The 22738-nt window shown below is 40.0% G+C and overlaps 1 protein-coding gene across 1 annotated transcript in view; it reads right to left on the bottom strand.

The window, feature by feature from the left end:
- The window catches only part of TPH2 (tryptophan hydroxylase 2), a 54651-nt gene that overhangs the window by 16583 nt on the left and 15330 nt on the right, over positions 1 to 22738 (bottom strand). The window contains exons 6-8 of the mRNA XM_080583080.1: positions 22365 to 22561; positions 20449 to 20584; positions 14872 to 14998 (exon numbers count right to left, since the gene is read on the bottom strand). Coding sequence (XP_080439206.1) covers positions 14872 to 14998; positions 20449 to 20584; positions 22365 to 22561 — 460 coding nt within the window. The remainder of the gene's footprint in view (positions 1 to 14871; positions 14999 to 20448; positions 20585 to 22364; positions 22562 to 22738) is intronic.

Below are 22738 nucleotides of genomic sequence, written 5' to 3'. Positions count from 1 at the left end.
CTTTATTCAGAGCTAGCACAAACAAATTTGTGAATTCTTATTTTTGCAATCTCCAAGGTATCAATAGCCACCAATAATAATATTTTTAAAAAGCTAGCATTCCACATTTGACCGAATTATTCAAAATTTGCAGCCTGTTGAGTAGCGTCAGTAATGCTCCACTACAAGAAACAGACAGATACAACACAGGTAACCCAGGCAACTAGCCAGTACAGCCCAACATTGGCATCCAAACATCAAGGAATACCAGCTATTTGACAGCTATTCATGTGGGAACAGCGTTACATAAAAATGCAGGGAGATTTTTGAACAACAAATAAATCTCATGATGAGCTTGTGAATAGATCAAAAGAAGAAAAGAAGAAAAATTCAATGGATAAGTCTTTCATTATAGATGATTCATCTACCTCCAGGAAAGGGAGTGACCCTATTCACAACCAACAGCATTTCTAAATAAGAAAACAAAGTTTAATTTTTCAGAGTTACCTTCTTGAAGTATTTTGTTTAGTCTGCCACTTTGAAATGTACTTAGGCTCACTGAAATAAGGTTTCCTTCAGGGATTTCAAAGTGTGTATATTTAACAATATTCTCCTTTTTCCCCTCATCTGACTGCTTTGCATTCAGACCTTTCACTAAGGGTGGGTGTTTGGAACAATCTTTTTATAAACAGAAGTTTGAGTAGATGTGGTGATGCTCATTAGAGCACTCTGGATTAGAAGCACACCAGCCTTCACATTTCTGTTGACAGCCATAGCACACAGCATCACTACATGCAAATTCCTCTAATGCAGTGGCTTGACACCTTTTGAGGAAGCATGCACTAAAGTTAGCATTGCGGGTCTTAACCCCTTGCGAATACTTTGAAACACGTTTCTTTTTTCAGGAGTTTCTGGAGAAAATCTCATAATGGTGACCAAAATAAAATCATAATCCTGAGCTTGCAAAGCAGAAACTGCAGCACAACCAACACAGCACTCCGGTGGCATCAGTGAGGAGGTAACTCTATACCACCCAACACGAGAGAGCTCACCCAAGGTAAGAAAATGGATATGGCGGATGCCGACCTGCAGACGCAAATCTGTAGACCTGGAGGGCCTACTAGCACCTTTGTGTCTCTTGAGAGAATGTGTCCCGCTGTCCATTCTCAGATATAGGAGACCTTCCTGCTACTCTGAAGAGAGGGCCAAGAGAATGGAGGGTGAAGCGCTTCTGGGATCTTTCCACTGCTGCTGCTCCAAAGGAAGCTAGTTTCCACAGAACTGGAGCCATTGGATATCCCACTCCATGTGCGAATTACTCCTAAATAACCCGAACTGAGGCTTGCTCTGTGCTGAGATATTTGTCCACCTCTCTCATTTTATCTCAGTCGAAAACCTTGGAGACTCAGAGCTGCAGAACCAAGCACCTCAACGCTTGAGCAAAAAGAGTTTCTACATTCACGGTCTGACGTTTCCTGTCAAGGCAGCCAAAAGCACACTCACCTCAACTTGCTTAACACTGTCAGAAGAATAATTCCTAATTTCTCCAATGTAATTAACTAATAGTGCTAAAGCTTAGTATTTAGCTAAGGAGATGAAACCATTGAAACTATGAACTGCTGCTTAGATCATTTGTTAAACATAAGGCATTGAAGCCCTAATGCTTTACCCTTCCTATTTCTCCTTCCCTTTCATTTGACTCTTATCTTGAAGAACTTCTAAAACCCAGAGTTTCAAAGCTTTATTAATTTCATATGGAGTTATTAAGAACAAATGATGTGCAATAATGAACCATTCCCTTTCCAATTTATTTTACAATATGTAATGTGAATTCACGTTCAGCGCTCCCTACAGTAGCTGACATGAATATTTTCCCCTTTCTTTTTCAAGCTGTTGCTTCAAATTTCAGCTGTTGAGACCTTTCACGCAGTTAGCTCAAGAGGCACAATCAGGTCTTTCAACATGTTTGCTGGTCTCCAAGAAATACGGTTCTCTGAATTTCCAAAAAATTAAAAAAAAGGCTGGGTCAACATATGTCACTGCTGCCCACCCATAGTCTTCAGCCTGCACTGCTTCATGAGACACACCTGATCCACCAGGATCTTCAGGGATTCACGGGCTGCAAGCAGAGACTGTCTTTAAGGCTCTGACATCCCTGTTTTCCAGATCTTGTGCTGCTGTTCTTTCAAATGAGGACTTTGCATTAACAAAAGCAAAGTAAGAACACTGCTAATTTTATGCTTTGTTACAGGCAAGGACCGGCACCCTGGAAGTGCCCCATCAGCATCTTGGCTCATACTGCAGCCAGGCCTGTATGACTCCTCTAGCAAAGGTGCCAGGGACTGAGTGACACGTTGGCATGACCCAAGCAAGTGCAGAATTTGGAACAAATACATGTACGAGAGGTCACTGAGACGTCCTTCACCTGCCAACATCCCCATTTTATGGGAAGTCATCAACCTAAGTACTGGTGCCCCAGTTCTGAAATGCATTGCTTAGAACCTCCAGAGATGAGGCAAGAACAATCTCAGATACACTTCTTCATCTGACATTCAGGGCAAACATCTCTGCAAAAGCCTAGCCCAGGCCTCAAGAACAGTTTCCTGCATTTACCTGTGGACCTCAGCACTGGTCCAGCATCGTTTCCCCCTCTCTAAAAGAACCATCTTCCACCCCCAGCAAGCAATCTCAGAAGGAGACTCAGAACAGAAGGTGTAAAGTTGTAATGCTCCCTGAAACATCAAGAAAGCCTCTTTGGACTGGGGAGGCATAATCTGTCCTTTTTTGCATGCTAGAATGCTATAAGCAAACTGTATAAGGAGAAGACTGGCACCAGATCCTCTTCCACTCTTCCTAAGAAAAGCTTTTGATAGACTGGCAAGATAAATCCACGGATTCATGAGAAGCAAAGCTGGAGCAACAAATCACAGTCCGGGCAGTCCTCATTTTATAAACAGAGAGCTTATTGAATCACTGCCCTATGTCTGTCCCCTGTCAGAATGAGTTACTGCAGGCTGCAAGGCCTCTTTAACAGCAATCCTTGGCCAGCCCAGAGACAGACCCTCGGCGTTCCCCTGGGGAAGGCACCAGGCACATGTGTTTCTCAGGATGCCATTCCCTGGAGCAGGCTGAATCCCACCTAATTGCCAGACCAATTACTGTGTATGGCAATTGCACTGCAGGGAGTGATGCAGACTCTCCTAGCCTGCTGAGTGCCTCCCATGACATTTTAGCTCAGGAGGGATATGAGGTTCTTAAGTACATGATCAACAGCAGAAGTCCTAATGTATCTGCTAACGAGGAGAAATAATATCTCCAGAAAGCAGAGCGGTCTCCCAGAGCTGGAAAGATCTCAGAAATTGGGCAAGCTCTAGAATTGGGGGTGCAGAAACACACTGAAGAGATGGTGACAACTGGCCAATGCATTTTTCAAATGTTTATTTCAAGGAAAAAATGCACTATTTCTTGGCAGTCATATCCACTTAAACATTTATTTGTAAGGAGAGGGGAAAAAAAAGAGGACTTCATTCCAAAAATAACAGCACACACGCTAATTTTCTAAACTTAAAAATAAATAAACGCTTGTGTCTATTTACTAAAAACTGATTTAATAACCAGATAGCTAAAATCTGTTTTCAAACATCACAGTTTCCAACAGCAACACTGCATTTAAACCCAATGTTCTTTTAAACACATAAATGCAAGGGGACTCCCAAAAGCTTTTCTGGCTCTTAATGTATTTGCTTAACCTGCCTTGCACAAAAAAAAATAAAAATAAAAAAATAGTAGGCATCAGCACAAGTGCAAGTTCTATTCATGTCAAGCTGACAGATGGATCAAAGAAGAAAAGTAGCTCAGGGAATTTTAAATATCTATTAATTTTGCCACTAAAAATATATCCAAACTGGAGACAGCTTTCACAGCCTCAAACAAAATCTTTTTCAAGTACAGTTGAGTATCTCCTTGTCTCTCACTGATTTTAGGCTGCGAGGGCATGTAAAAAGAATCTGTCATAACTACAGATTAGTCAAGTGAGTCACCACTGGGTTACCTGCCAGAAATCTGTAAATACACAGCAAATTATATGAATATGCATTCAGCAAGGTGGAAAAAAGGTATACTAAGCAAGTATTTGTGAGCACAAATTGCAGATCTTCCCTGTACAGACAAAAGCACAGGCAGTTTACAGCAGCTCTAGAAGCCTAGAAGTGACTTACCAAACGTAAAGGTCACTGAAACAATCATTAATGACCAGGCTTCCACTCCTGTGCAAGGTTTCTGCTCTCATATAGGTACTGAATTCATTGCAGACGAATGACATAAGCTAATATGTTTCTTGAGAGTTGAAAAATTAATCCTCTAAAGGTGTTTACATGCTAGAAACGTAGAATGTGGTGTAAGCTATAATGTTAACTATTTATACAGTCAAATTATACATTTGTAACAATTGTGGCCTACTGATTCAAGAAAGGGAAGAAAAACCTTTAGAAAAAGAGCAATATGTTTTATGGGAAAAAAAGGATAACCTGGGAGCACCCACTCTTTCCAGCATTTCTTTTAAAAGAAATCCAAACTGTTTTATCTAGGGCTATTAGTGGGTACCATATTTTATCAATGCCACGATGACGATCTGCAGAAAGTTCTCCACAAAATACAGAAAATATAAAGCTTACAGATACAAACCGAAGTAAAATTATCTTGTCAAAATTAATGCTTTGTCTGAGGAAAAAAAAAAAATGACACCAGGCTTGAACCAAAGAAATGGCCCGATTGGGGCAGGGAACTGCCTGAAGCAGCACTGTCATGGTGCTGCTCTGGTCACGTTGCCTACGGCACTGTCAGGCACAGCTAGAACCAAACCAAAACAACCAAAATTATCAGATACAAGGCCCTTTTCTGCAGACTTCTCTTTGGCTTCAACAGCACACTGAGGTTTAGAGTATTTGCTTTAACTTCCCAAAATCATCAACAAAAACCCTTTATACAATAACACTGAAAGGCCTACTAGCCCTAAGAAGCACCTAAGCGAGTCTGAGGCATGCCCTACCACTTGCACTTGCCTTTGACAGAGATGTGCATGACTGTAAAACCACGTGCTCTCTGGAGTTGACTTTTTTCCTGCAGAAGCCCATATTCTGAATAACATTAATCTTTTGCTTGTCAAAAACTGTTAATTTTACAACGGCAAATCCTACCTCCATTTCCATGTGTACAACCATATTGACTTTCAGGGAGACCTACATGGAAATGTAGGTCTGTGGGCTGAACCCTGCCTTAACTCTTTGAAAGCAATGGCAAACCTATCCTCGGCTTTCTGAGGTGTCAGGACTGGTCCTGTAATTAAGATATACTTACAAAAATATTGTCAGATCACCCAAAAATATCTGAATTAAAAATGTATGAGATCATATTCTATGCAGCACTCTGATGCCATTTGATAGAAAGATGACAATGGGCACAAGAACCACTTCAAAAGCTGTAGCACCAAGTAATTGAGCCCTCGGCATAGTTAGCTCTTTATGGGTAACAGACATATTTTGTCTTACTTCCCTACTTTTCTCTGAGCACACAAAGAAACTACTCAGGAAAATGCTTGTTGAGAGAACTAGACTGAATACATGTGATATGCTTAGTCCTCGAGCCTGTATTTAAAACAATTCAGATTAGCACAGTTGTGAATATTAAATTGGGATCTTTTCAGCTCTGCACAAACATGAATTTTTAGACTGTTTCCATAAAATGATAGTATTTGGGTTATAGATAGTAGCTACAAGTATCAGTGTCTTTCCGGAAGCAAAATCCTTTACTGAAGTACTCCAGACAAGCTAAAAGACGAGTGTATGGTTTGAGGACTTTGCTCATTACACATAATTATTTTGATTTCTGCCTGAAAGCAGAATCTCCTGGCTTTCTTCTCCAGATGGTCCCACCAATCTTCGAGAGGAGGGCTGGGTGTGCAGGGCTGCAGCTACGGTTGCACTCCGCACTGCAGCAGAGTGCTGAGATGCTTGAGCAAGGGGAAGCTGGAGCTGGCCCACCCCAACGGCATTCAGATCCTAGCCAGGTAACCAGGCAGCTGCATTCATGGGGCTGATCCTAACAGGACTCAGTAGGGCCGGCCCCACATGCAGTCACCCAAACTTTTTTCCACAGCACTCCTCAGCTGCTCTGGCTCCACAGAAAGCATGGGTAACACTAACTCTCCCATCTGGACACTCACAGCACAGACAATCCCTCGGTCCTAAGTGACACCTAAACACATCTGAAATTAGTTACCATGTGGTGGACTCCTTCACTTCACCGCAATCCTCTTTCCTCTAATGCTTTTTTTTCCCCCCATTTTCTTTAAATATTCATTCCATAAGTTATGTGCTTTGCTAGTGGTTATTACCCAAAACACTTGTGCAATTGCTGCTCATTGGAAGCAACAATTTGTCCTCATTTCATATTGTGTATAAAACACTCTTTATGCCCTTTTGTTAATATATTTCCTACTCTAGGTCAAAAGAGAAAAAAAATGAAAAAAAAAACCACCATCAATATTCGTAGATTGCTTCCATCTATTCCACAACCCATCTCACCAGGATGCAGCACTGAAGACCTTTGCTATTCGTGTGCATTCTTAAACTCTACAAATTCTTCCCAAGCTGTTTTTTTGAGGATCACTTTCATCACTGCAGTAGCAGAGCACACATTCAGTATGAGCTATTGAAGTACCAGCAGAGATTACTATTGCAGAATCTGCAATTTCTTAATGAAAATGAAGTTGCTTCTGAAAATAAACAAACGTAATTAGCAAGCCAGTGCTGTGTGAAATGTGCACCATTCTCTTGTTAACCTATGTGTCAAAATGTATTACTTGTGTGCATGTAAATTTGCATTTGCAGTTCAGTAACCTCGCAGATCATGGTCTAACCACTTTTGGAAATATAATCCTACAAGAAATAAAAACAAATCCAGTGTCTGGCTATAGTTTGTTATTTTATTAGAGGCTTTCTCTTCAGCATTTCTAACTGCTTAGTGCTTGATCTTCATAAACTGCATTCTGTCTAAAAGGAGTTATATTATTTCCACAACAATTTCTAATTCTTTCCCTGCTCCCAGTTAAGTCAAATTAGTCCTCTCTTGCATCTAGCTTCCTCTTTACAGGATAGGACCCAAGTACACAAACACACAAACATGTTATTAAACAACATTATGTCAAGTTACTTGCGGGTACAAAATTTTGCTTGGTAGGGCAACTTGAGATCCTTTCAAAAGGCAGGTCAATCACCCAAACAACTGCTAAAATGCAGGACAGATTCATCCTGTGTACCCTCATAACAACAGATGAACTATCCTTCTTGTTCTTAATTTTGAGTAACACCATACGAAGCATGAAACGTTCCATTTCCAGATGTAGCCCATCCTGTGACCTAGCCTAGAAACTACACAAAACAGGAAGTTTGTTTATAAAATATTTTGCAAACCAATATTTTATGCCACCCTCTACAAATCAAAAGCAAAAAAATAAAAATAAATTCCAACAGCAGCGGTCCTACTCCCCACCTCTGTTGCTGTGGCTGACAACATGATTTCTCCATCATCTAAATTATTTCTCCCATCCCCTCACAGAACCTGGAGTAGCAGAAGCACCCCTTTGTACCTTCTGCTGATCAGAAACTGTAGGAACTCACATGCTTGAATAGTGATGCTAGTTGATAGAGATGGATCCACTGATTCCTACTCCCCTCCTGCACCTGGATGCAGCCCATTTCTCTCATCCCCAAGCAGCAAACCATGTCAGCTACCAGGTCCATTTTCCTGCCATACAAAAGGTCTTTAAAATATATGGGCTCTCATTTCTATAGCAAGAACACTCAAAACTGGCTTAACTCTGTAGTGCTGCTCTTAAGCAAAACTGGCATTAGGGCTGGAACTGTTCATTTACCCCGTTGCCCAGCATGATGATTGAGATACCCTCTCTCTTCCTTTTCTGTTCCGGTTCTAGCCAGAGGAGTGGAAGAGGTTCAGGGAAGAAATAGCATGCACATAGTTACAGAGCATCTTCCACATGACAAATAACTAAAACTATTGCTTTTCAATGCACATAAGGAGACAACTAAGGGAAAGTATGATGCAATTCTGTGGAGTCATGATGGCACTGAGAAAGTGTATAGGGATGACTTGATGACTCTCTCTTCAAATATAAAACTATATGGCATCAAAAGAGCTAGTAAGAATCAGGTTAGAAACAACTGATGGAGATAGTTCACCAGACAGTGAAGAGTTGAGTCACAGAGCTCTCTGCAGAAGGTATTGTGGGAACTGAAAATCTACATGTCTTCAAATACAGACAGCTGTCACTGAACAGATATCCATTCTAGAAAATTAAATGCACAGAAACCCCATTTGGCTTAAGAGTCCCTGAGTGTCAGAAAGCTGGAAAACATCCAAAAAGAATCAGGCATGCTTGTCCCCTCCTTACCCTTTCTAAGCAGCTGCTCAGGACTGCCCTTGGGAACAAGGCACTGGCCACATGGGCTGACCGATACAGCAGTCCTTCCAGACCCAAACCTGGCAATGCTGTCCAAACCCAGAACAAAGACTTCAACAGACTGCCACAATTCCTGCAGAAAACACACAGGGGTTGCTCCTGTTTCATCAGCTCTTCAAATTCTCCCTGTAGCAACTTCTCTGGAGTGCCAGCTTATTTTTATGTAGTACAGAACCATTTGTTTTGGAGATACAAAGCTAGTTAGATATTGCTGCTGAGATTTTGTTCTTGTGCCATGAATCTCTGATGTGATGACAATGAAAATGCACTGCAAGGAAACACTGCAGTATTCTAAAATATTAAATATTGATCTCTGGAATCTACAGTTTTCCCCCTTTAATCTGGTTCTGTGATAAACGTCCTATACTATCTTTTCTGATCACCTATTTGATTACACATGCAGACTTGACATCATTGTTTCAATTAGTTTATCAACTAGTCCTTAAAATAAGCCCTTAAAATCTGGGGTCAAACTATTATCTGTTATTAATTCCTTCAAAATATTATGGAGAGCAAAACCTGAGATTAGGGCATGCTTTTAGAGCTGCAGTCTGTGGGCTCAGCAACACCTCACCAATCAAAGGAGAGTAATCCATCAGTACGTCAGCCTTCTCTCCTGATTCAGACAGACCTGTATGACTTTGCAATGATTAAGACCACAAGGTCTCATCAGCACTGTCTTCTGTTTTTGTATCAGCTTCAGATTTTACATTTGAGCAATTTCCAAACATATCCACATATAGGTGTTTTCGCCTGGTCAAAGTCAGGAACAGACATAGCCCACACCATATTCTCATACTTCTCAACTGATGAACAATATGGATGACAACATTTTCAGTCTCATGCTGTGTGGCAGGACAACGTCTAGGTGTAGTTTTCCTTCAGATATATTTCAGCTTTACAATCCCAGGTTTTACACTGGGAATTGGTTCATCTTCTCTAAGTGACATGCATCCCCAATCAGAGTTGTTTCACGTCTCCCATAAGTCTGTCAAAATTTACTCAAGCAGTTTTTAAATCATATTCATCACACCCAGCTCTTCATGCTGCAGCTCTTTAATTAACTACAGGTGCAGCTGGAAGCAACTCCTTTGCAAGAAACTCCATTATGCCTCCATTGGACTTAGGGTACTCACTCTGCTCACTCCTGGCATTCGTCACACAATTATGGCATACATTTGGGATACGGAAAAAAGACCAAGTAGAGAATTGAATGTTAAACTTCAATATGCTCAGTGAATGCCATAGCTCTTGGGCTATAATAGCAGGTTTCGGTTGGCCAATACGTAATTATTTTTATATGGTAGAACGGCTTCAGCAGGGGATCTGATCACAGACTAGCATAGTGGTTAGTTTGCTGCCTATCATTTTGCAAGTATAAATGAGAAACATTCAAGAAACCTTGATTTTCCAGATGCACAGTGGGAGTGTTCAAAATCTCAAGTATTTTCATAGTTTTCTTCTCTGCTCCATTTGTTCATTCACGGAGGAAGACAGTTACCCAGTTCACAAGTTGTACTTACAGCCTAACACTATCGATAGCCCCTCTGGAAAACCTAATCTGTTGTTTTGAAGATGAGAGATCACAACAGTTTGTGCTGTCTAGTATGACCACAAATGCTGTATCTACCCAAAGTTAGCGAATGCAACTCAGCCTTTATCTGCAATGCTCCCATTTCTTCCATTCTGGTCATCTCCCCCTCAGGTGAAGGGTCCAGGAAAGAAGTCTTACGAGGATCAGCTGAGAGAACTGGGGTTGTTCAGCCTAGGGAAAAGAAGGCTCAGGGGAGACCTTATCTACAGCAAGGTGGGGATTGGACTTCTGTCCCAAGCACCAAGTGATAAGACGAGGGGAAATGCCCTCAATTTGTGCCAGTGGAAGTTTAGGTTGGATATTAGGAGAAATTTCTGTACTGAAAGGGTTGTGCGGCATTCAAACAAGCTGCCCAGGGAAGTGGTGGACTGACTATCCCTGGAGATCTTCAAGGTATGTGTAAATGTACAACTTAGTAGCATGGTTTAGTGGTACACTTTAGTACTAGGTTAAAGGTTGGACTAGATGATCTTAGAGGTCTTTTCCAACCTGAATGATTCTAAACATAACGTGTAATTGTCCTGAATCATGTGCCAGTTGTTCAGTGTAGGAGAAGAACTTGAATGAAGCCAACAAAACCAGACAGCAGAGATCCTCAGGGAAGACAGGCAAGTAAGCTCACATGAATTGCCATAGACTTCTGCCAGATAGGAGGTTCTGAACTTTTTTTTTTTATCCCAGCATATGTAACTAAAATATTTTGTATGTGATTCACACACAGATAAATTAAGGTCATCAGCAGAAATACACCATTGGCCTCAGTCATTATCCAGGCAAGGTAAAACATTCAGATTCATAACAACCTTGAAATGTATTCGCAAGACCTCACCACACACAATTCCTTCAAATTAGGAAGCAATTCACTATTGTGATTTTCTGCATAAAGACTAGCAAAACCAAGAGAAATTGCTTGATTTCTGCTGCCCCATGCTACAAAAATACTGGGGAAAAATATTGCTAAGAAAAATGAAAAGGCAACAATTTTTCAGTTTTGGAGAGCTGAAGGTTTAAACGTACCTTACAGTAAGAAATTATTGGGAAAAAAAAAAAAGAAAAAAAAACTTACTAGGGCTAATTAGTCCATAATGGACAAATTCTTGGATGGAAAGATTTCACAATAAACCGCATACAAACCACAGATACTGCCCTAACCTCCTCTTTTCTGAATCACCACCAATTTGTCCCAATTTCTGAATCCCCACTCAATTTTACATACATGTCCACTACTTACTGCCTTGCAAAGGGCAACCTGAGCTATGCTGAAAGAGCTCAGCAGGAGTTGGGAGTCATTCCTGCCATCAGCAAGAGAGAGAATCCTGCTTATCAGCTTGCAGCTTTACAAAGACAGCCGCTCTCAGGCTCCCAAGTCCACAAATTACAAGATAATATTGAAATATAAACCGAGGTGTATTTTTTGCACAATTTTCCTGACAGAACCTTATATTATGTGCTGTTAAATGTGTTGTAAATGATATATTACATAAATTAGTTGAAACACCTCATGCCAAGTCCTCCCTCCAGCATATAGTTTGATAGGTAAGCAGAAAAGACAGTCTTTGTTTATTAGTACTATGTGAAAATAGAAAGACCAAGCACGCTTGAAAAATCAACTCAAAACCATTTTTTACAAAGTCACACACAGTAGCTCAAGACATTAGTTATGATGATCATAATTAGTACCCAGACATACATGGCCAATATTATATTTCCTCAACTACTAACTGTTTTGTACCACAGGACAAGCAAAAAAATGGATTGTGGAAATATTTTGCCTTGTTGCAGTAATCTGTCTCTCATTCACTTCTGTGTTGTTTTTTTTCTTACTCCCCTAAAACATTGCAAAGGGAACACTATCTCTCTAAAAACACTGCTAAGATGGTCTTTTGGCTCTTTCAATATGCCATTTCTCAGGGTAAGAGTGCTTAACTTTGAAAAGGAGCAGCAGCCATCTCTTCCCCCTTGCCCCAGCCTGACTACCAGACCCAAGCAGGAGGCAGAGGTACACTCACATCCCTCCCTTTTCAGCCCTCTTCCCCTGCAGCTGGCCTTCCCCTGCAGCTGGCCAGCACCTTCACAAGCTCTCCCATCTAATCTGTGCCCTCAGCGGGGTTGCACAGGGGTGACTAATTGCCATTTGGCAAACCATTCTGGTCTGCCCGGGGACCAGACCCCTGCTTGCTCCCCATCCACCGTGTCAGCTCTGCAGGGACAAAACTATCGGCACGTTCCTTCGCAGCTCAGAACTGATGGCACACAAAGAGCAGATCTATCAAGGCAGATACAGGGTGGCTTTTGAGAGCAGACTGGAGCGGAAGATTAGCAAATCACCTGTAATAATTCTTCCCTTTCTGGTCTGAATTCCTAAGAGGCGTTTTCCTCTCTTCCTAAAGCCATTGTCCTCCCGGTAAGGGCTCAGCTGTTAATGTCACTATCTTTTGAAACAGGTCATGATAATGGCACGCTTGCCTTGAGCATATTGCTTCGAGCTCATTAATATGCATGTTCTCCCTCCATTCATTTGTTTCTCTATTTACTTTGAAGTTGCCTAGCTGGAACCTGCGCTGTTTTTTTGTGTTAAGACTCTTGGCTGGCATTTTTCAGCTTGCTGGTTTTTGTTGGCTTTTTTTTTTTTATATAAATCTAGGATGGAAATGGGACGGAATATTGCAAAAGTCAGTTAATAGCACATCAGGTGACATTTGGTGCACAACTAAATGCATTTCTTGGCCTCCTCACCCTCTCTGCTGAGAGATATTCTTTCTACTTGCTCTCAAACTGACTCTGTTTACATTGCAAATTTTAGGACAAGTAATGTCTCTGTATTTGTCAAGCACCTGCCCCCAGGGAGTATAGCCCTTCATTGTGCTTCTACAAAAAATAACAACACCTGAGTTACCATAAGGCTCTTTCTAAATGCCTCTTCCACCTGAAAGAGCTATTTCCAGCATGGGAGGAGAAATCAACTTTGACTCAGATATCAAATTCTCAGTGTGATAAGGGAAAGTGACTCAGCTGTCTTCTTTTATTTTTGGCTTTGTGATTCAGGAGCAGTTCATTGTTCAGATGACAAAGTCAGTCATAACTGGGAATTTCTGGGAGGGGGGAAAGTAAAAGCATTTATATAATATTCAGAGGTCATTTTGGATTAATATCTCTCCCAAACAGATTAGTCTCAACCTTGTCCTCTGCAACAGGCCTGTGCCATCTAAAGTTATTAAGGGGTGAAAGACTTGGATACACCACTTTTCTCAAAATACCCGCAGAAATAGCCAGTTAGCTAGTTTCTCTCGAGGCTGCAAGTCATGACAAGGTAAGTCTGCTTCCTACCAAGTCCCTTCCTAGCAAATTTGCATATAGACACACAACTTTCATGAGTCCTCCATATGAACAACCGTTTCTTCTCAGTAGACAGCCATTAGAAAAGCAAAGAACACATCCTGAAGCATGTGAGAGGAAACAGACAGGAGTAGGGTATCAAACCTGTATAATTAGGGAGTGAGGCTTTTCCATTAAATAAATTTGGTGGCCTCATCTGGAGGGCTGCAGAAGAAAGAAGAAAAAAGGGTACAAACAAACTCCTTTTTCAGTAGATGGGACTCAGTAGATGGGACTCTAAGACAGCGCTAAGCCAGTGCATCAAAACTATGACAGTTTAACAGAGCCTTTTTTGAATCTGCTTTCAATAATGGATCCAAGTTACTTCCAACCATGAAAATCCTCACTGTGCTTCTCATGTAGGAAAGCAGTAGTACACTGGGTAAGTTTTAAGGTAACCAATTTTTCTGCTGGATCTCACAGAATTTTTCATCAGATGAAATATTTAAATATTGAGTTGTTTTCTAATGCAATAATGTTTATGAAATTATTTGCAGCATTGGTTTTAACAGAATACACAAAAGCAAGCTGCACACAGCAAGTTAAAACAGGACAGCTGAGCTGAGCAAGCAGTATAGCCCAGGGGTCACCAATCTATGTAATGATGCAAAGGACAGCACGTGAGCTATTTGAAAAATGGCACTGCAGTAGGGCTGACAGGCGGGCAGGAGCAGAGAGTCCTGGCAGCTTGACATAGCCCTTCAGTGCAAACCCTCACACAAGAGGCAGGAAGGTTCCAGTTGGGTGGTCACCTAACATCTTTAACATGCAGCCTCTTCTGTTCTCACTTTCTTTTGGAACATGCCTCATTTGATGAAACATAAAATCCAGCTCACAGCTACTGGCTGAGGCATTTGACCTCAGTCTAAAACTACTGCTGCACAGCCTTGGCTTCGGAACTACATGTTCTCCAACAGGAGCAGTAACAAGGATCCAAAATCATCTCAAAATCTATCACACTACAATACAGTGAACATCTGCAAGACTGATCAGTGAGTACAGAAATAGCAGTGCTAAGAGCCAAAGTGGCCACCTGTGGAGGAACTAACTGTGTAGAGCTGAGAGCGCACACCAAAATGTTTTCTCCCCCTCCCCTCTTGCAAATTACCTTGCTTACTTGTTTTCAGCACCTTAAAGCAGACAAAATCCATCTCAGCTAGCCCTTGAAATTGGATGGTTATTGCATATAAATAATAAAACTGACTACTTAAAGATGTGTTCAGCTTTGCTCTTATTAAAAATAATGGAAAAACACCTAAAGCTCTGTGATTGTCACATCATAGTCATCTGAAAACACCGTCAGCTCTCATAAGACAATACATGTCACTTCATCAACCAAAAAGGAGGACAGATAAGAGGGAGCATGCCACATAATGAACTGACTCACGGTGGCTAATTTCTGAACATCTTCATCAGATGCTCCCAGTGAAGCGAGTCCTATCTCTTGCGAAAACTGGGCAAATTTTGGATCAGCAAGTAGAGGCACATGTCCCAAGAGTTCATGGCACGTATCCCTAGGGGAATAGAAATGAGAAGAGAGTCATTACAGAAATAAATTCCATAATGAATTTGACATAAACCATTTTACATGGGTCTGACCTCTACTTGAAAAGTCTTACCACAAAGCATGTTTTTACAGGCTACCTCTTCCCTCTGTATGGTTCTGTAGAAACACACAGGTTTACTTCTATTAACTGGGTTAACACCACCTGTTCCATGATTTCTCCATCATTTCCAGACTGACTGGTAGGGCACGATCACTGTTGTCTTCCAGTCTCAATTGCATGAAGAGCGAATTGCCCAGAGGAAAGCCACTTGTCTCATACGTACAGTTTTCGGCAATTCTCTCCACATGAATCAAGTTCAAAATCCTACACTTTTCTTCTTCTCCATTACCCTTTCCACACCTGGGTACAGCTCCATAACCAAACATTTTGCTACTTGCCACAGGAAATTTAGGGCAGTATTTACAGAAATATCTTTGTGGTTTTCATTTTGCCGTGACTTCCTGCTGAAATTAAGAAGTTGCTTTTATTATGAAGTCCAGTTCTCACCAAGCAGATTCCAGAAAAAGCAGAGAACTTGTCTTGTTTCAGAAAAAACTACTGTCCACACCTGTAAGTGCATTATTAGTCACAACAAAGTACAAATATAAGTCTAAAAAAAAACCTAACCAAACAAACAAAAGTGCACATGCATCATCTACAAAAGCTCTCAAACAATTCTGAAAGTTTTGGTGCATTTGTTCACAGAAAATAATGGAGTTGGTAATAAAGTTCACTTTAAAAATCGGATCTGACATTTCCTTTGCTTTTGTCTCTTCAAAGACACTTCTCTTTTTTTTTTTAAGCTGTAAACAAATGTTTTAAAGGCAGGGAGAAAACATCAAGCTTTCTGCCTTCTATCCAAAATCATCCAATTTGTCTTTTATAAACTATTTTTGTTCTAAAAGACATAGAACCTGACACTTCAGATAAATCATAAACAGAAAAACAACCCTCTATATAATTTAAAGCCTCCCGTTCTTACTCACTACTCTTTACCATGAAGCCTGTGCCAACTGTGCCTAGGTAGGTAATGGTTTCTGACTGCATACAAATGAACGTTAGCATTTTGGCATTCCTAGTTTGCCTCACCAAAAGCTGATCAAATATGGTTCCAGTATCATAAGGTTACTTGAAAGTCCCTCTTCTCAGCCCAGCTGGCCTCACTGAGAGATGCTTGCCAACATTTGCTTGTGCTACCTTCCTACTTTTTGGTGAGACAGGCACAGCTCAGAAGGTGCGCATGAGAAGTTGGAGCCAAGCTCACATTCAGGTAATTCACTCAACCATCTAGAAGAATTTCCAAATCTCACTTATCTTCTTTCCTAGACATACATATTTCCCAAAGAAGGGTGGAGGTAAGAGGATGCTCATGACACACGATGCAACAAACATGTTCCACAGATGTTACCTGGAGATTCAGTTGCAGCAATATAGACTGAGTGCTCAAATTTATTGTGTGCCAATATAGTTATGCTGTGTTCGATGAAGTTCTGATACGTACAGGTGGTCAGGAACAGCATCAGACTTGCATAAGGAAAATTGCTTCCCCCACCCCATCCACTGCCTGGGAAAGTTTGCCCTTCCTTTAAGATCTTCCTTCCTTGTTCCTACATCACTGCATGTCCTTCAAGTGCCTGGGAAATTCACAACTTCTCCTTATTTGTATTTATTCAAAACCAGCTGGCAAGAAGGCTTTTTTTTTGTTGTTGTTTTAATCATCTCCTCACCCCTTCGATTGGCGATGCTCTGAGACTTACAAGATCAACATTTCCTACCATAGGAGCTGTAGCTTAGATAGCCCAGCTTTCCTCATTGGAGCTCAGATATGAAAAATTGGCTTGCTCTGCATGGTATCAACTCTCTGTTCAGGAGATGGTTTGCATCACTTGAGTGGATAATCATCAAAGGTTAATGACCCTTCTTTATTAATTCAGTTCCAGTCACAACAATTTCTTGTCATCTCCTGCAAGATTTAGCTCAGTACAACACAAAGGACTGCAGGGAAATAGAGTTTGCAGTCTGATGGATGCACCCAGAGAACTCCCAGCACCAAGCAATTCGCTGGAGGAACCCGACTCCTCTAACCATCACCTTCAATACTGAAAAGGGCCACAAAGCCCATTCTCTGCAAGTCCAAAGCCCTACCTCCACCTCCCATCTTCAATGAAATCTACACTGATTGCTAAATACTTCACCGGTCCAGACATATTTAAGGTGACTTCATATCAGTAGATCAGATAAAAGCAAAGAAGATAAGAGTGGGACTGGCTTCAAGCTCCTGGCTTCAGGTAAGTGTCCTTGGCTCCAGGCAGGCTTCCACAGCTGCATCACTACTACTGGCTCCTGAGTGAGTGCCTACATCCCTGTTTTCCTGTGCTGAAGTTGCAGCTCCCAGAAACAAGTAAGCAAAGATGTGTTATTCCCCAATCAGCACTGGGGCACAGGCTCTTTGTGTCACTTCCATCCTTGCACACAAAATGAGAACAAAGGCCAGCCCTATTAACTTGGCTCTCCTGGAAAGGAAAAGAGGATGAGAAGACAGAAAAGATTTCTCTTATGCCTTTAGCTTGTAGATTTTTCCTTTAAAACTGTGCAAAGTATTTTGAATAGGTAGTTATAAAGAAGTGACCTTGAAACACAAAGTGTATGAACAGCAACCACAAAAATAAAATAAAATAAAATAAAATAAAGTAAAATAAAATAAAATAAAATAAAATATACCACAGCTTCCAGGCAGAACCACAAACCAGCATTTGGGATTGTCATTGGAGTCCCTTAGATTTCTGTGCCGGTCTGGTCCTTTATAGATAGTCTAAACAATATAACTCTTTGCTTAACTACCAAGTCTTGATTCTTTTGTTTTGTTTTATTCAGAAAATAATTAAGTTCCTTTAATTTATTCACACACATTGCTCAGAGAAAATAAGATTTTCATAATGCACTTTTCACAGCAAAAGATTTTTCTTGGACTAAATTAGTTAGCTGAGCAGAGGAAATCTATATAGCTCTGTGAATGTAGTAGGAACATAATGAAACTCAGAAAGAAATGTTTTAAAATGCATATAGTAGTGATACAGATCAAACCAAATGAACTCTCTAATTTGTATCTAGCTCTATAACCTGGGTGTTAAAACTGATGGAAAGCCCACTGAAGTCAAAAGTAGTCTTTTTACCAGGTTTATATCACTGAAATGCAACATTCACCAAGCCATGGACCTGCAGCAAACCTCATTATGGCCCCATATATCAGCTAGCAGATCTCAGGCCATTGCGGCTGCTGTGGAAGATGAAGAGCTGTCCCTGCTCAAGTCCGTTTAGTTTTGCCATTGATTTCAACAAAGCCAGGATTCAACTCCTACATTTCTGGTAACACCTACTCTATGCTCTATTTTATGAAAAAATCACATACAATTTTAAAGGGATTTTCAAAATTTTACAGTAGAGTTCCTCATAGTCAGTGCATATTATTTCATTTATGTGGTTTCTGAACAAGCAGACCTGCAGGAAGAAAGTAGCATAATTAGGGCATGACAACTTCATTCCTCTGTTAGTCATAGTTAGAGTTGTTAAGATCAAAATCTGAATTTTTAAGCTTAGCTTGAATAGAAAACAAAAATATTAATTCTAATTGAACTAGTATTACCAGACAGTGATTTCCCAGACACCATGACCAGAAAGGTTACAGAAAGTAGCTGCAGTTACTACTACAGCTCAGCCATGATACGCTGCATAATTCTGAACATAAGCAGCATCCTGGAGACTACAGAGGACACAAATATACAAATCAATGAACCAGAGAACATCAGTAAAAATACAGGCATGCTTAATTGCTTTCTGAAAGATGTTCCTTCCTTGGTTCCTGTTGGAGTTATGTATTTAAATCCCCTACCAATAGACAAAAATATACTCCTAGTTTTAAGTTAATAATGTCATTGTTCACCTGCTATGTATCAGCATGTGTTGCAAACTGAGACATTGCCTTCCCACAGGAGAGCAAATAATTGGTGCAAAGCCTGGTATTTCCTAGGTATATATTTTTATTTTTTAAAATATCTACAGATATTCTCAGACCAGAAGAGATCTAGCACCATACATCCAAGCTTTTCTTTCAGGACTTAACATTGTAGTAATTTCCCTAAAACTTGCAGAGATTAAAGTTCTAATTGCAGAGATTTGGGTAGCAAGTGCATTCCTTCAGTGACTACCACCTCTTTCTCAATGGAAAACGGACACAAAACTAGCCTCACAGCATTTTAGCAAATGCTTTGCCCTGTTCACATGCTGAGGAAAAGAGTAGGTAGATGCGCGTATAACAGCACCACCTGCTGACTCCGGTCAGAATAATGTTAGAGCATTTATAAATCCAGGTTAATGTGCAGTTCCATTAATCCTTTTATATCCAAAAATATTATTCCATGGTTTCAGCAGTCTATTCATGAAATCAAAGTTAGGCATGGGTCCAAATGTTTACAGAACTGGAGCTGAATACATATACATGAACCTTTTGTGTAAATTTTGGCGAAAATAAAATACACCAAAATAGTACAAGCTGAGTAAACAATGATGTAGTTTCGTGGTGGCTGTCTGATAACTGATTCACTGCATAAATGCCATTCCTGTGGTTTACAAGATCAGCAGCTGCCTTTGTTGAAACTACCTCCATATTACCTGACATGAATTGTTCTGTTATTACTGCACAGAGCACAACATATATAATACAAGACAAGAGCTATAATCCCTTTGATCTTTTTTCCCCCCTCCATTTTTCACCAAGAGATCAAATGCCAAAATATTTCCTCCAAACTCACAGTACTCTGTTTTCGAAAAGCCACAATGCTGTCCCATGAAAGCCATAATTAAAGGCTCTCATTTCTATTATGTTCTCTGTAAAGGGCTTCATATCTAATACCCTTACTGGGTGAGAGAACTGTGCCTCGTGACTTGCTGGTGGTGTATCACAGGCAAGAGATGAAGTTTGGCTGTGGAGTCTGGCCCAAAAGAGATCAATGGGGATACAAGAAGATCAAATTATAATTCTGAAAGTGATTGTTTTCAAGGGATTTGGTGCTTTTCGTTCAAACTTCTTTCCTGAATTGTCCACCAGAAAATTGTAGACTTTTTTTTTTCAAAATATTTAGTTGAAAACTTATATTTTCCACTGCAAAATAATTCAGGTAGATATTTTTGACCCAGCAGCTAAATAACACAGCTATTTAAGACCCTTGTAAAAAGTCCATGAAAAAATTCCTAATTAAATTCTGATTCCCCTAAGTGAAGTGTTTTGTCATTGACAGTGTAATTACATTTCTACATTTGCAGTAAGCCTCCTCTTTTCAACCTTGGCAACTTCAATTGGGTCTTTTAAAAATTCTGTGAGCATTTTTTTTCCAATCGCTAAAGCAAATGTAGCGACTTACGGTTCTGGTGTGTAGAGAGGATCTGAGCCATGTCGTATATACTGAGTACAGTGAAAGACTCTGTATGCTAAGCCAGCTAAAAAATCTCGGGGAGAGAGGTATCCAGCAACTGGTCTCACTGTGAAGCCAGACCTTTCTGAAGTGAAGGAGATAATAAAAGACCGTATTATATATCACTACATCAATTTCTGAAGACAGGTAATGGCCTGCAGTTAATTACCAGAAGCATGACATGGAGAATATTGGCTGAAGATCACCATATATAATTTTCACCTATTAAGTACAAGAACTATTTTGCATTACTAGCATATGTTTTATGAAAACAGCATGAGGTACTTCAAAGTTTGTTTAAATAACTTTGTATAGAAAAGAAGGTAAGGTACCATAAGGGACGTTCTCAAATCACAAAGCATCTGATTTTTACATCTGGTAGCAAAACAGGAGAGAAGTATCCAGAACAGAGGATGACTTCTGTAAATGTATTAAAAACTAACAAAGCAAAACAGGATTAAACCAAACCTGTCCTTATTTTTACAGATAAAATACTGCCTTTCAAAGTTGAGGTCCTCATTTGAATATTTAAGAAAGTGTTTCTTCATCAGGTAAGTCCCAGTAGGGAGTTATTTCAGACTCTGTAACTTTGCAAAGGACATTTCTCTCCCAAATTCATTCTTTATTCTTTCCAAGCATTTACAGGAGAAAAACTGCTTCAAGTTTTTCTTCAGCAGACATTACTGTTGTTCTATTTAGTCTGAAAACATTTCTGAAAGAAGTGCGAGTCTTTGAGTTTCCAGTTACGGAAAAAGAACCTCTAGACTTTAGCATCATTCCTTAGAAATCATAGCGCAGTACATGACAGATCCAGAAGGACACAACAAAATTCAAAGACCAGTAAGTACATTATTAGTAAATGCAGGTGTTCACAAACAAGAGTTAAGGATGAAACAGGGACAAGGGAAAGTAAGCCTTCTATTATAAATGTTACATTACTCGTAGTTAAAAGTTTGCTATGCGCATTTGGGACAAAATAGGTGGTGTGTTTTTTTTTCTTCCTTCCCCCTCCATAGCCCTTAACAGCACATAATATTTTTTCTGAACACATATCTTTGTGATATTTTAATTCTTGAGCTCCTGAGCAAGAGGATTAAGGAATAAGTATATGTGTCTGGAGGAACCCCTGGGGAGAAGAGAAAATCTTAACTGGATTCTTTGGCGGCTTTTCCTCTAGAGTTAAAAACAACAGTCTACCGCTTCTCCTTCCACACAGGATACATTTCCATTACAGATAAGATAGCAGAGTATTTTCAAACTCTACTGTGTAACACTCTGATCCCTTAAAAATAACATGAAAGAAGTACCATATCACCCATGGAGTCCCACTGAGTTTTTTCAACATCCAAATGTAGTGACCAGCTTCATGAGGTTTGGGGCTTTCAGAAGAGCCTCATATCCCTCAGGCTGTACATCAACGTGCAAAATCTGCTCTCCGCTTGGAATTCAGTTATCTTGACAATTATTTTATTTATTTATTTATTTTAAACTGCCTGTATGTTTGGGGGATGCATGCTGTGGTCATCAGGACACCTACCCTGTGGTAATCACAACAGCAGAACTAACTCAGCTTTCTTTTCATCATACTGAAGGGCTTTTCTCCCTGTGCAAGATAGCATCAACGTGATACATGATTAGTTGTTTAATTCATCTCAGCTTCATACCTGCAAATACATACAACTGTCTTCACTCAGCAAATTCTCTCCCATGGAGAACATCAAACACAGAATGATACTCCAGCCTAAACCAAAGTTGGCTGACAGTACTGGGAGCCTTTTCATTCAATGTGCTTTGTATTACACACTAACAGAAAAAAAGTGTTTTTATGAAACACTATCTATTGATAAATCAAATATGAATCTTACCTTTAAGGAAAATAGAAACATCTTCCAGCTGAGGCACATTATCCTCTCTATATCCACAGTACTTAGTCAGCAGAGGAAAGTTTTTTAAATATTCACGACAAGCATGGGTGGGATACAGTTTACTGAGTTCCCTAAATACCACCCCCCATGTCTTAATTTCTTCAGCTGTATACTCCACTCTGGGAATGGGTTGACCACTGGAAAATAAAAAAAAAATAAAAAAATTGAATGCAAACAGATTCTAGACAGATTCTGGATAACAAAATTTCTGTTAAAAGTATTAATTAAACAAAACTACATAGAGCTTATTTAAAAAATATTTTGAAATAACAACTTCTTTCTTGGAGTTTCTTCCCTATGTTACATTGTACATA

This window comes from Anser brachyrhynchus (genome assembly GCF_964034855.1).
Source record: "Anser brachyrhynchus genome assembly, chromosome: 1".
Lineage (NCBI taxonomy): Eukaryota > Metazoa > Chordata > Aves > Anseriformes > Anatidae > Anser > Anser brachyrhynchus.
This window is presented reverse-complemented; position numbering and strand designations above follow the sequence as displayed.